At 45.8% G+C, this 13590-nt stretch overlaps 1 protein-coding gene across 1 annotated transcript in view; it reads right to left on the reverse strand.

The window, feature by feature from the left end:
• Positions 1 to 8997: 8997 nt before the first annotated feature.
• The window catches only part of LOC106725087 (ral guanine nucleotide dissociation stimulator-like), a 26546-nt gene continuing 21953 nt past the window's right edge, over positions 8998 to 13590 (reverse strand). Inside the window, exons 9-10 of the mRNA XM_014534976.1 lie at positions 11141 to 11263; positions 8998 to 9034 (exon numbers count right to left, since the gene is read on the reverse strand). Coding sequence (XP_014390462.1) covers positions 8998 to 9034; positions 11141 to 11263 — 160 coding nt within the window. The remainder of the gene's footprint in view (positions 9035 to 11140; positions 11264 to 13590) is intronic.

A 13590-nucleotide genomic window follows, 5' to 3' on the forward strand; every position in this document is an offset into this window, starting at 1 on the left:
TCAGGGAATGGTCAGGCTGTGGGACAGAGACACACCCAGTCAGATCACTCAAATGACAATTCAGCAGCCACTTCTCTCAAGTTGCTAAAGTCCACAGGCACCTCGTGCCCACACCCTCCTCACACACACACTGTCACTCAACCCCAAATGGTGGCTCTTGGAAAGAGACCCTGGTATCCACCCCACTTATCCTGATCCCATCGAGTCCCGTCCAGGAACACATCTAAAGACAGCAGGAGAGCAATGTCCACTGTGGTGGCACCAACACAATGATGGGTTCCCTCACACAGATTGCAGCGCCCATTCTGCTGAGGTTGCTGGCCCTCTGCTCTGTGGGCTGTGCAGCAGCAAGTGGCCACGCTGGGGAGGCCCACAGAGCTCCCTGTGGCCTCTCGGAGCTGAGGACGCCTGCAGCCACAGCCACAAGAAATCCACCCTCAGTCCTACACCTACAGGAAACCGAATTCTGCCCACAACCGAGTGAGATTGGAAGCATCTCCTTTCCCAGCATTGGGGCCCGGATCAAGCCAGTCTCAGCCAAAACCCTGATCTGGTGAGCCCTGATTCTGAGGGATCGCTTGCACCATGCCCTGCTCCTGACTGCAGAAGCTCTCAGACAGTCACGAATGTGTAGTGTCACTAGGCCAGTGGGGATATTGCTCCACAGCAAGAAATGATTAAGCCATGTCCTTCATGAAATCTGGTCCCATCCACCCTGTGGTGCCAGCAGAGGTGGGGGCGGGGGGAGGGAAATGACCTGTATTAATCCTTTGGGGTTAGAAACTCTCATAATCCCCTATTCTAAAATTGGGGGAAACTGGGTCTCCAAGAAACTGGGTCTATACAGATATAGGAGACCTAGACCCCTGAATTTTATGCAAATCTGGGATCTTCATCATCCTCTTCCTGACAGCCCAACTGTATCTCTCTGTGAATTTCCCGTTTATATCCTAGACTTAGATTTCTGTTTGTGTACCCATTTTAAAGTTAGATTTCTGTGTGTGTTCCCATTTTAGAATGAGGGCCCATCAGGCTGGTTCGGCAGATGGGAGGGGCCGCGGGTGGTTGGCTGGCTAGCCCCACCCCTAATTGTGGTGTAGGGGGACCATTGGGGGCTGGGCCAGCGGGTGTGGGGGGGCAGCATTGGGGCCCGGATCAAGCTGACTGGCTGCCGCAGTATGTGTCATAGCCACTGGTCGTTCTGGTTGTTTTGGTCGTTCCACTGTTCAGTTTGCTGGGCTTTTATGTATATAGACTAGAGACCTGGTGCATGAAATTCGTGCACAGGGGTGGAGGGTCCCTCAGCCCAGCCTGCACCCTCTCCAATCCGGGACCTCTTGGGGGATGTCTGACTGCCTCTCACAATCCGGGACTGCTGGCTCCTAATCACTCACCTGCCTGCCTGCCTGATTGCCCCTAACCCCTCTGTCTGCCTGTCTGATCACCCCTAACTGCTCCCCTACTGGCCTGATTGCCCCTAACTGCCTCTGCCTCACCCCACACCCAGGACCCAGAATTCCCTCCTCCAGCTGGTCGCAGGCACCCGGGACCTGGACTTCTCTCCCTCTGGCCGGCCGCAGGCATCCAGGACCTAGGCCAGCTTTGCCTGAGCTGGCCACAGCCGCAGGGGACCGTGGGTGGGTGGCTTCGCCCGGGCCGCAGCTGTAGGCATTGGCACCCGGGATCACAGGGTGGGCGGCTTGTCCCTCTCCTGGGTCGCAGCAGCAGGTGCTGGCACCTGGGACCGTGAGGCCTGCAGCTTGTCCCTCTCCTGGGTCGCAGCAGCAGGTGCTGGCACCTGGGACCGTGAGGCCTGCAGCTTGTCCCTCTCCTGGGCCACAGGCACAGGCACAGCCGCTGGCACCCAGGACCACGGGGCTGGCGGCTTATCCCCTCTCCCGGGCCGCAGCCTGGCTGGTCCCCATTCCTGTCTCATGAGCTCCTTTGTGCCTGACTGGTCCCCATTCCACTCTCCCCAGTGTTGAGTGTCTGAGCCGTTAAGGCGTGATGGCATGAGGGCGTGATGACCATTGGCATATTAGCTCTTTATTATATAGGATCATACTCTACAGTATATATGTACCACATCTTCTTTATCCAATTATCTACCGATGGACACTTACGTTGCTTCCGTATCTGTAGTATTGTATGTAATGTTGCAAGAAACACAGAAGCAAATATATCCTTTTGAATTAGTGTTTTGGATTTCTACAAATAACCAGAGAGAAATTGCTGGGTCATATGCTAGTTCTAGTTTTAAGTTTTTGAGAAATTTCCATACTGTTTTCCATAGTGGGTGCACCAATTTACAATCCTACCAACAGTGCACAAGGGTTCCTTTTTCTCCACATCCTCACCAATACTTGTTACTTCTTATCTTTTTTATAACAGCCATTTTGGCAGTGGGAAGCGATTTTTTGTGGTTCTGAATTGTATTTCCCTTTTGATTAGTGAGGTTGAGCATCATCCAAAATTTAATTTTAAATGCTACTGTGCTGGGCTGCATATCTGGCACTTCGGCCAGACGGGTCATGCTGTGCTGTCTGTTCCTAAAACACACAGATAGGAAGGTACTGACATCAGGCCAGGCCTTGAGATATGATCTCATGGCCCCTTCCCAGCATGCAGGCCTTCTTTCTCAGAAGGCCCAGAAGTCTCATTCCAAATTTGGGAGACAAAGGACTGGAAAAAGTATAAATAAAGAGAGTTTCCTCCATATTGGGGGGCCCAGAATTTGAAAGACACATTTTTCTCTGGTCCTCCACAAAATTTAATAATAAAATGTAACTCCTGTAGTCTGGGCTGCAGTTCAGCCTCTGCTTTGGCGGGGTGCTGTAACTATAGTCAGCTGGCCAGCTTAATAAAGGCTCTCAAATTTAAATTCTGAGTCGGTGGTCTATCTCGCTGAGTCAACCCATAACACTACTGAATAAGCAGCGCTGTATGTAAAATGGAAACCACTACCATTCTTATTCCTCAAGAATTAAAATAGTATTACACTAAAAAGATCAATATATTTTACTTGTAAATACAACCTTTAAAAAAAAAAAGATCCAGAGTCACTGAGAACACTTTGGAACCAGAGCCCAAAAGAAGGGCTTAGCTGGGATGCTTACATTTTGCTGGTAATCTATGCATATCCCAAAGCAGCTCAACTATCACCTCGATCTGACAAACCTTCATGTCATCCTACACAACATTGCCTCCTCACCATTTGTCTCTTTCTGTTTTACCTTTAGTTCAGAGCACGCAGCACATCCTGACTTCAGGTTATGCATGTGCTGGCTGGTTTGACTCTTTCACACAAACCTGCCATATGACAAGTTCTTTGGGTTGAGCACTGCATTTCTAGTGCCTGACCCACAGGAGGCGCTCAATACATACCTGATAAAGGAGCTAGTGAATGAATTCCTCTTAACCCAGTCTACAAATCTGATGAGATCCCAATCAAAATTCCAAGGAAATTTGATCAGATGATTCAAAATTCATACATACTAAAATTTAGAATACGTGTATTTTTGAAACTAATTTTATTTGCAGGAAATGACTCAACACGAATTGAATAAATATTCAGAAGTACCTATATAATGATGGTCATCATAGAATTATTCATAAAGCAGAAAATAAAATAATTTTACATCCATTAACTACAGCCAAATTATATGATTTATGATGGAGCAGGACAAAAGATACTAGAAGATATAATTTTTCAGAAATATTTTTCATATTAATAGAATACATTATCAAACAGCAATATAACATAAAATGGTTTATAAATATAGGTAAATGTATATTTATATATACAGTGTGCATATCTGAAAGGATACATATAAAGATATGTAAAATGATTTCCAACTTAGTGTGTGATCACTTATTTTAAACTTTTCTCTTTTCCACCTATAACCATGAAATATTTGTGCAAAAAAAAAGTCTACTTTTACTTTGAAAAAGAAAAAATTGTATCTAGTCCAATTGCGTTATTGTAAAGTGAAGAAATTGGTCTCAAGATATAAATTATGGGTGTATTTGAGTATTGAAGGTGGGGATAAAGAAGTGTGTCCAGTATAATCCACCGGGAAAGAGGAGCAGGGGTGGTTTTGCCTAAAAGTGGGCCATTGTTTTAATTTTTTTTCTGTACCAAATTGTACTTAGAAAAATAAATCCATGCCTGCAATCAAATTGCATTGTGGCAAGACACTGGATTCAGAAGCAGATACACTCAACTAATTGTATCATTACAATTAATACAATAAAATTTAGACATCAAACATGTCAGATTTGTTCTCTTCTTCATCCTCACACATGTTTTCTTGTTTCTATACAGGTGTATTCTGCTTTATTCCTTTCTCACCATAGTCTTAGGACACTCAATTGCCTGGATCTCTGCTGATGATTTTATATTTATTTCTATTTCCACTCTATTCCACATCATCTTGTCCATTCTTTAAGCTTCTTGCTGTGCTGTTTTGTTTATGATTTTTCTCCTCTTTTAAATCACGTACTAACATAGCTGAAGAAAAAGATTTATATTAATGTCATGGAAAAAGTCACAACTTCCTAAATTGTTTTAGTTCTTATCGTTTTTTCTTGTTTTCATGTAGAATTTCACTGCTGGACATTACACATATCCAGCAAAATATATGGCATTTGTTGTGTTACCCTTAAAAGAATATTTTGTATTTTCTGACATCATTAAACTTTTAGCTAAAACCTAAGAGTTTTCAAAATGAGAGATTTTGTACCCAAACATGTTTTCCATGAGGTCAAAGTCCATAAAAATGAGCTCAATCATTTCCTGTCAATCATTCAATGACTTCCGTTTGTCTCAGAATAAAGGTCTGAGTGTTCCACTGACAGGATGTAACTGCAGGACAGAGTGGCACTTGTGAGCTCCCAGAATCCACACCTCAGGTGTCCCTCCCAGTATCAGGAGCCCCAGGAATTGCTACACAGCAAGGTCTGGAGAGGACCAGGGAGCCATGGACACAGGTTCTCTGGATTGACCAGCAGGAAGAGTCCACCCCTGGTCTTGCCCAACTCCTGCCTGGCCTCACCTCTCATTCTCGCTGAGCTGCTCCAGGGCTCAGAACTAGGCCCTGAATTACTCCTCAGGCTCTATTTCATATTTCTAGGCAGCCCCTGCAGCACCACTATCTCCTCCATTACTTTCTGCTCCTAGGGCCAGAGGGAAGGAGAGGATGCAGACACTGCCTGAGTGGGGGTGAGGAGTGGGTCAGGTGACCTGTCCTGAGTCGGCACATATGGGCACCATCTTTCCCCCTAATTCCATCCAGGCCCTTCCTGTGCTCAGAGATGGGCATCGACAGCCCTTCCTCCAGGAGGTTATCCTTGATGCCACACCTTATCCCCAGCCACCAACTGGAGGGGTCTCCCACTTCTGTTATCAAACTCTTCCAATGAATGGAAGATGCAGGGGATGGAGCCCAGGAGTGTGCTGGCCAGGGCACCTATGACTGTCACTCCCCTCTGCTGTCCCGCAGGAGGTGCCACAGCTGCTCACCTTCTCCTTTTTTTCTAAGTTGATCTGATTCCCCTGGAAGGCAGACAGCCAAAGTCCATCAGAAAGAGGCTCCAGGTGCTCACTTCGGCAGCACATAAACTAAAATTGGAACAATACAGAGAAAATTAGCATGGCACCTGCACAAGGATGACACGCAAATTCGTGAAACATTCCATATTTTTATGAGAAGAAGAACAGGGAGAGAAACCTAGCCATACAGAATTAGAATGGCAATAAGTAAGTACCTATCAGTAATAACTCCACATGAAAATGGATTAAATGCTCCAATCAAAAGGCGCAGGGTAGCTGAATGGATACAAAAACATGACCCAACTACATGCTGTCTACAAGAGACCCACCTCAAAACAAAAGACGTACAGCAGATGAGAATAAAGGGATAGAAACAAATTTTCTAATTTTCAATTTTCAAATTTTGCAAATGGAAAAAACAAACAGCTGGAGTAGCAATACCCATATCCAACAAAATAGACTTTATAATGAAAGCCATCACAAGAGACAACAAAGGTCACTGCATAATATGAAAGGGATCGATCCAACAAGAGAATATAACCCTGGTAACCATATAGGCACCCAATAAAGGAGCACCTAAGTATAGAAAAAATACTTCTAGAGGACTTTAACGGAGAGATCGGTGACAATACAGTCACAGTAGGGGACGTTAACACCCCTCTGACTTTCCTGGACAGATCTTCCAGGCAAAAACTTAACAAGAAAACAGAGACTCTAAAGGACACACTGGATCAGATGGGTTTAATTGACATTTATAGAACATTTCATCCCAACGCCGCAGAATATACATTCTTCTCAGGTGCACATGGATCATTCACAAAGAGAGACCACCTGTTAGGACACAAAACAAGTCTCTATAAGTTCAAGAAGATTGAAATCATATCAAGCATCTTCTCAGATCACAGTGGAATGAAATTAGAAATCAACTACAGGAGAAACACCCCAAAACATTCAAACACATGGAGGCTAAATAGCATGTTATTAAACAATGAATGGGTTAGCAACGAGATAAAGAAAGGAATCAAAAACTTCCTGGAAACAAATGAAAATGAACACACAACAATCCAAAATCTCTGGGACACAGCAAAAGCAGTCCTGAGAGGGAAGTTCATAGCACTACAGGCATACCTCAAAATTTACAGGGAACTCATACACCACAGAAATACAAAGGATTGTAATCAAATACTATGAAGAACTATTTGCCAACAGCTGGACAATGTGGGTAAAATAGACAAAATCCTAGAAAAATGCAATCTCCCAAAACTGAATCAGGAAGAATAAAAAACCTGAATGGGCCAATAACAACTGATGAAATAGAAGCAGTAATCAAAAACTTCCCCCAAACCAAAGCCCAGGTCCGGATGGCTTCACAGGGGAGTTTTACCAAGCATTCAAAGAAGAACTAACACTTATACTCCTCAAACAATTTCAGAAAATCCAAGAGGAAAGAACAATTCCAACTCTTTTTATGAGGCCAGCATTATCCTAATTCCAAAACCAGATAAAGACACTACAAAGAAAGAGAATTACAGGCCAATAACCCTGATGAACATAGATGCTAAAATCCTCAAGAAAATATTAGCAAATTGTGCATCCAGCAATATATTAAAAGGATCATACATCATGATCAAGTGGGATTTATTCTAGAGATGCAAAGCTGGTACATTATTTGCAAATCAATAAACGTGACACATCGCATAAACAAATTGAAAGACAAAAATTGCATGATCATATCAATAGATGCAGAGAAAGCATTTGACAAAATCCAATACCCATTTTTGATAAAAACTCTCAGCAAAGTGGGAATAGAGGGAGCATATCACAACATGATAAAGGCCATATGTGACAAACCTACAGGCAACATCGTACTCAATGGGCAAAACCTAAAACCATTGCCCCTAAGAACAGGAACAAGACAGGGATGCCCACTTTCACCACTCCTGTTCGACATAGTACTGCAAGTGCTAGCCATAGTGATCGGACAAAAAAGGAAATAAAAGGCATCCAAATTGGAAAAGAAGAAGTAAAACTGTCATTATTCAAAGATGAGATGTTATTGTACATAGAAAACCCCAAAAACTCCATTAAAAAACTACTAGACTTAATAAATTAATTCAGCAATGTAGCAGGGTACAAAATTAACAACCAGAAATCTATGGCTTTTTTATACACCAACAATGAACTCACAGAAAGAGAAACTAAAAAAACAATCCCATTTACCATTGCAACAAAAAAACTAAGATACCTAGGAATAAACTTAACTAAGGAGGTAAAAGACCTGTACTTGGAGAACTACAGGACGTTGAAAAAAAGAGATAAAGGAAGACATAAACAACTGGAAGAACATACCATGTTCATGGATTGGTAGAATCAACATTAAAATGTCCATACTACCTAAAGCAATCTATAGAGTCAATGCAATCCCCATTAAGATACCTATGGCATATTTCACAGACCTAGAACAAACTCTCCAAAAATTCATATGGAATAAAAAAAGATCGAGAATAGCCGCAGCAATCTTGAGAAAGAAGAAAAAAGTTGGAGGGATCACAACACCAGATCTCAAGCTATATTACAAAACCACTGTGTTTTGAAACTGCCTGGTACTGGCACAAGAACAGACATATGGACAAATGGAACTGAACAGAGAACCCAGAAATTGACTCAAGCCATTATGCTCAATTAATATTTAATAAAGGAGGCGTGAGCATACAATGGAGTCAAGATAGTCTCTTCAATAAATGGTGTTGGGAAAACTGAACAGATACTTGCAAAAAAATGAAACTAGACCACCAACTTACACCATACACAAGAATAAACTCAAAATGGATAAAAGACTTAAATGTAAGACGGGAACCCATAAAAATCTAAGAGGAACCCACAGGGAGCAAAATATCAGACCTACGTCAAGCAATACCTTTACTGACACAGCTCCTAGGGAAATGCAAACTAAGGAGAAAATAAACAAATGGGACCACATCCAAATAAAAAGCTTCTGCACAGCAAAAGAAACCATCAACAAAACAGAAGAAAGCCCAGTGCATGGGAGGACATATTTGCTAATGTTATCTTTGATAAAGTTTGTTTTGTTTTTGCAATAGAGGTCAGCTTTTATTGAATGTGTTACAAAAGAGCTAGTTTAGTCAAAAAGACCAAAGCCCATGTCATCATCAGACTCCTCGATTCTTCTTTCTTTGCTTCCACTGTCTTCTCCTCAGCTTTGCAAACAAGCCTGGCCAGAAAGCTTCAACATTTACACCAGCTGCTGTAATGAGGGCATTGAGCTTATGCTCAGTTACCGACACTTCATCCGTGTGCAGGATCAGGGCTGAGTAGAGGCAGGCGAGCTCTGAGACTGTGGCCATCGTGAGGGTGAGTGCTTGGCCAGCGCTGCCTGGAGCGGGGCTAGTCTCTGGATAAAGTGAGGGCCTCACCCCAACGCGGCCTCAGCTTCCTCGGAAGAACCGAGCACCGTACTGGCAGCTGGGGAAAGGGGCTTCGATAAAGGTTTAATGTCCAAAATTTACAGGGAACTCATACAATTTAAGGAAAGGAAGATAAACAATCCAATCAAGAAATGGGCAAAGGACCTACATAGACACTTTTTGAAAGAGAATACACAGAAGGCCAGGAGACATATGAAAAATGCTCGAAGTCACTAATCATCCAAGAAATGCAAATCAAAATGACAATGAGGTACCCCCCACACCTGTCAGAATGGCTACCATCAACAAATCAACAAGGGACAAGTGCTGGCGAGGATGCTGAGAAAAAGGACCCCTCTTGCACCGCTGGTGGGAGTGCAGACAGGTGAAACCACTGTGGAAAACAATATGGAGTTTCCTCAAAAAATTAAAAATGGAACTCCCATTTGACCCAGTCATCCCACTTCTAGGACTATATCCTAAGAAACCTGAAATGCCAATCAGAAAGGATATATGCACCCCTATGTTCATAGCAGCACAATTCACCATAGCTAAGATTTGGAAACAGCCCAAGTGCCCATCAGCAGATGAGTGGATTAAAAAACTGTAGTACATTTACACAATGGAACACTATGCTTCAGTAAAAAAGAAGGAAGTCTTACCATTTGCAACAGCATGGATGGACCTGGAGAGCATTATGCTAAGGGAAATAAGCCAGTTGGAGAAAGATAAATATCACATGATCTCATTCATTCATGGAATATAATGAACAACATAGACTGATGAGCAAACATAGAGCCAAGGATAAAAAGTATTTTAGAAAATAATAGAAAAAATCCCGCAAGTCCTCAGGCTCAGACTTGCGGGCAGGGAGATGTTATTTGCGGGTTTTTAATATTTCCTACAACTTTTGTGATATTATACTATGTTAGTACAGCTTTGGTAATATTATTATATTTAAAACTTTTTTCCTTGAAATATTGTTTATTGCATATAATATTATTATATTTAAATTGTTATTCTTGAAATATTAATGTTTATTTCATGTAACATTTTAAAAAGAAGAAAAAAAGAAAGAGCCTCCTGGCCAGGACCAGCCCCCTATGCCCACCCTCCTCACGTTGCAGTACCACCAGGTTCCAAGAGGGGGCGGGAAACAGGGAAAGACAGGACTAGGACCCAGGCCAGGCTCTGGGCTCCAGAGGAGCAGGGATATGGATCACTATGATGGGCATGTCTCCCCAGCTCCCAGGGCCAGTTGTGCTGAGAATTTAGGACTTAGTTTGGTCGCTCTCTGCCCCAAAAGGCCAATCCTGGTCACCCCAACTCACACCCCAGGTCACCCACCTCCAGATCATCCTCCATCCTAGTGTCCAGCATCTTCAGATCAGTCAGAAATTTTCCGAGGAAGAGAACATACTGGGCAAACAGGGTGAGTGTGGGATGAGCCCCTGCTCTCGGGTGCACCACAGACCCTCCCCCGAAAGCCTCCCACCCTCAGCCTCCTGGCCACCCCAGGGTTCCCACGTGGAGCAGCCCAGGACTCTTAGGGCCTCCACTCAATTGTCTCTTCCCTCACTCTCCAGGAACTCCTCCTGATCACCTCCCAGGACCTCCTTTGGCAAATCACAGGGTCAGCAGTCCTGGGCCAGCCCAACCCCATATCCATCCTGCACTCAGCTCCCCAAGGCTCTCCTCTTGGTAACTTCTAAGGGAGGGTTTCAGGATCTATGTGCACAGGAGGTGGGGCTGGAGGAGGAAGGCCTCCCTCTCTTGACTTGGAGGCCTCCAGCTGGGAGGACAGAGCCCCCTCCTCTGACCCTGCAGCGCCGCCCAGGCAGGCTCACTCACCTTCTTCTGCAGCCTCTTCTTGGATCCTCAGATGTTCAGCATCTGAGTGACAAACCTGGAGAGCTGCTTCCAACAGGGTAGAGGTCAGGCTCATTGAGGTCATGCTCACCTCACTGCATTTTTTCCACCACCTCTGACCTCACACCCTGGCCATCTGACCCAAGTCAGCTGGTACCAGTGCCACCCGACTCCAGCATGCCCTGATTCTGAATGGCTCCCAGCTGCAACGCTCACTCGCTGTGTGTGACCTTAGGCCTGGGCCTGGCCTCCCTGACCCGTTCCCTCCTCTGGAAAATGGGAGACGTCCACCTACCTCACAGGTTCTCCTGAGGACTCGGTATCATTCCTGTCATCATTGTCCTCGCCCCCAGGCCTCCAGGTGGCACAGGGCAGGGAGCTCTGCACTGTCCTTTCCTGCCTTGAACTCGTGAGGACCCTGTGAGGCAGGAGGGGATGGTCACCCCTCCATGTCAATCATGAGGAGACTGTCAGTGAGTGTTATAGGGGTGCAGTGGGAAGTCTCAGAGAGCACACGCCTCTGTCTCTGGTCCAGCAAGTGGGACCTGAGGCCAACAGCTCTTTGTTCCCCTGTCCCGTGGGAATCCCCTGCAGGGCCCATCCTTGGGGCAGGCAGAGGCGCTCGCCTTGGAGGTGTGCTGAAGACAGAAATGGCAGCAGGGCCCTGGCATCCTGAGAGCAGGCTCAGCTGTTTTGGGAAAGAAACCACCCATTAAGCTTACAGCCCGGAGAAGCTCAGGGCCAGCACAGGGAGGAGCATGGAAGCCAGAGACCCGCTCAATGTGCCAGCTCCGCACCCCGTCCTGGAACAGCCCAGCCACCACCCTGTGTGCCATGACCGGGGCCTCCTGCCCCTGAAACTGCCCCTCACCTGCCCATGGACCAAACAGATCCCTCTTCTGGGTAATTGGGACCAAGAGGGTGAACATTTTCAGAGAATCTTCAAGTGACAAACTACCACAGCCGCATCCTGTGCAGTCCCTCCTTCCCTCACGCCCTCCTCTCTGCAGACCTCCAGGCTCGCTCTACCTTGATGAACTGTTCCCTGCTCAGTGAATTGTCTTCCTTACACAGTTTTTGGAATGTAACTGCACTCCTTCTGAGGGGAGGGAAAGAGGAAAAATATGTTTAGGAACAATGAGGGAGATGGATGTGGGGACCACACCAGAGACGCCTGGACACCTGATAGTCAAGGCCAGTGAAGCACAGAGGCCTTGTTGTTAATACTCCAGGCATCCAAGGCCACCCTCAACAGGGGGGTCTTAATCAGGCTGAGATGCCATAAGCAGGTGCAATCCTACATTATACTGCACATGTGTGCTCTTCTGTAGCCAAAATGACTGATGTAACTACTGTCATGAAGCCTTCTTTGTCAATGAAGCAATAGACTGGTTACTGACCAGCTAGTCTGCTAGAGAGAACAGCTAGGAAGGGAAAAGGCTAGAGAGCTCAGACGGAGCTGAGAGGAACCCAGTGAAGAAGACATAAGGCTCAGAGCTCATTGAGAGCTCAGGTATAGCTACCATGCTAACCAGCTGGAGTGTGCTGGGCAGGGAGATGGGAGAAGCTGCTGAGCCAGAGAGCTCAGATACCGCTATGACAGTGATGGCGAACCTTTTGAGCTCGGCGTGTCAGCATTTTGAAAAACCCTAACTTAACTCTGGTGCCGTGTCACATATAGAAATTTTTTGATATTTGCAACCATAGTAAAACAAAGACTTACATTTTTGATATTTATTTTATATATTTAAATGCCATTTAACAAAGAAAAATCAACCAAAAAAATGAGTTCGCATGTCACCTCTGACACGTGTGTCATAGGTTCGCCATCACTGCACTATGATGTAAGGCGGTGATTTCAGAGGCAGCATGAAGCTGCTCAGATAATGTCTGTGGGTGCAGAGACTGATGTGGGAAAGAAATGTATGCACCAGCCGGTGTACAGCTGCCTGATTGGGACACTGTTATGAAAGACTGTCTTGTCTGATGACTTATGGCCACTGGCTTCTGCAATAAAGACTCATTCTTATGCACCCACAACTTCTCAGGGCTTCTCCTTCTAAGGTCCGGTGTCCTAGGAGGTCCAACCCCAGGCAGAGGGGCTGAGACCCAACACCTGTAACTAGTGAGCAGAGAATAAAGGAGGAACTTGGAGTAAGTTCCCAACAGTTTGTGCAGTGGGCGGGGTTCGAGAAGGACCTGCCCTGGCGTGGTCGCCAAGAATGTAGAAGAATATAGGGGCTCAGAACCACTCAGAGCAGCTGTGCTCTTGCCGCTCTGACACTTGGCTTTGCTGGCAGGATCCGGGAGATGTGCGGGTTCCAGCAGGAGACGGTGCTCCCAACACGAGGTGTCAGGACAGGACTTTGGGGGTAAGTGCCCTGTCGGGAGATAGTGTTGACTCCCCACCCCTTGAGGACTTGGAATCAGACCCCCAAAGAGCAGCGGGGAGCAGGAGGCTTTGGAGAAACTGAGTTTCCGAAATCCAGGCTGAGGAAAGGCGGAGGGGAGCCAGCAGCCGCCCTGGTGATGGAGAGTCGCCATCTGCCTGCAGCAGGTTGCACGGAGCTTCTGGGAGCTGGTGGAGGCTTGGGAGAGACCTTCCTCAGAGAAGCAGGAGCAGGCAAAGAAGGTGGAGGGGCCAAATGCCCAAGCTGCCTCCAGGCAATGCAGAGACCCCTCAGCCCCAGCAGAAGCTTTTGCTGGAGTGAGAGCAGTTGGAGTGGGGGAAAGGGAGGGGAATGG

Source organism: Myotis brandtii, unplaced genomic scaffold, assembly GCF_000412655.1.
Source record: "Myotis brandtii unplaced genomic scaffold, ASM41265v1 scaffold1347, whole genome shotgun sequence".
Taxonomy (NCBI): domain Eukaryota; kingdom Metazoa; phylum Chordata; class Mammalia; order Chiroptera; family Vespertilionidae; genus Myotis; species Myotis brandtii.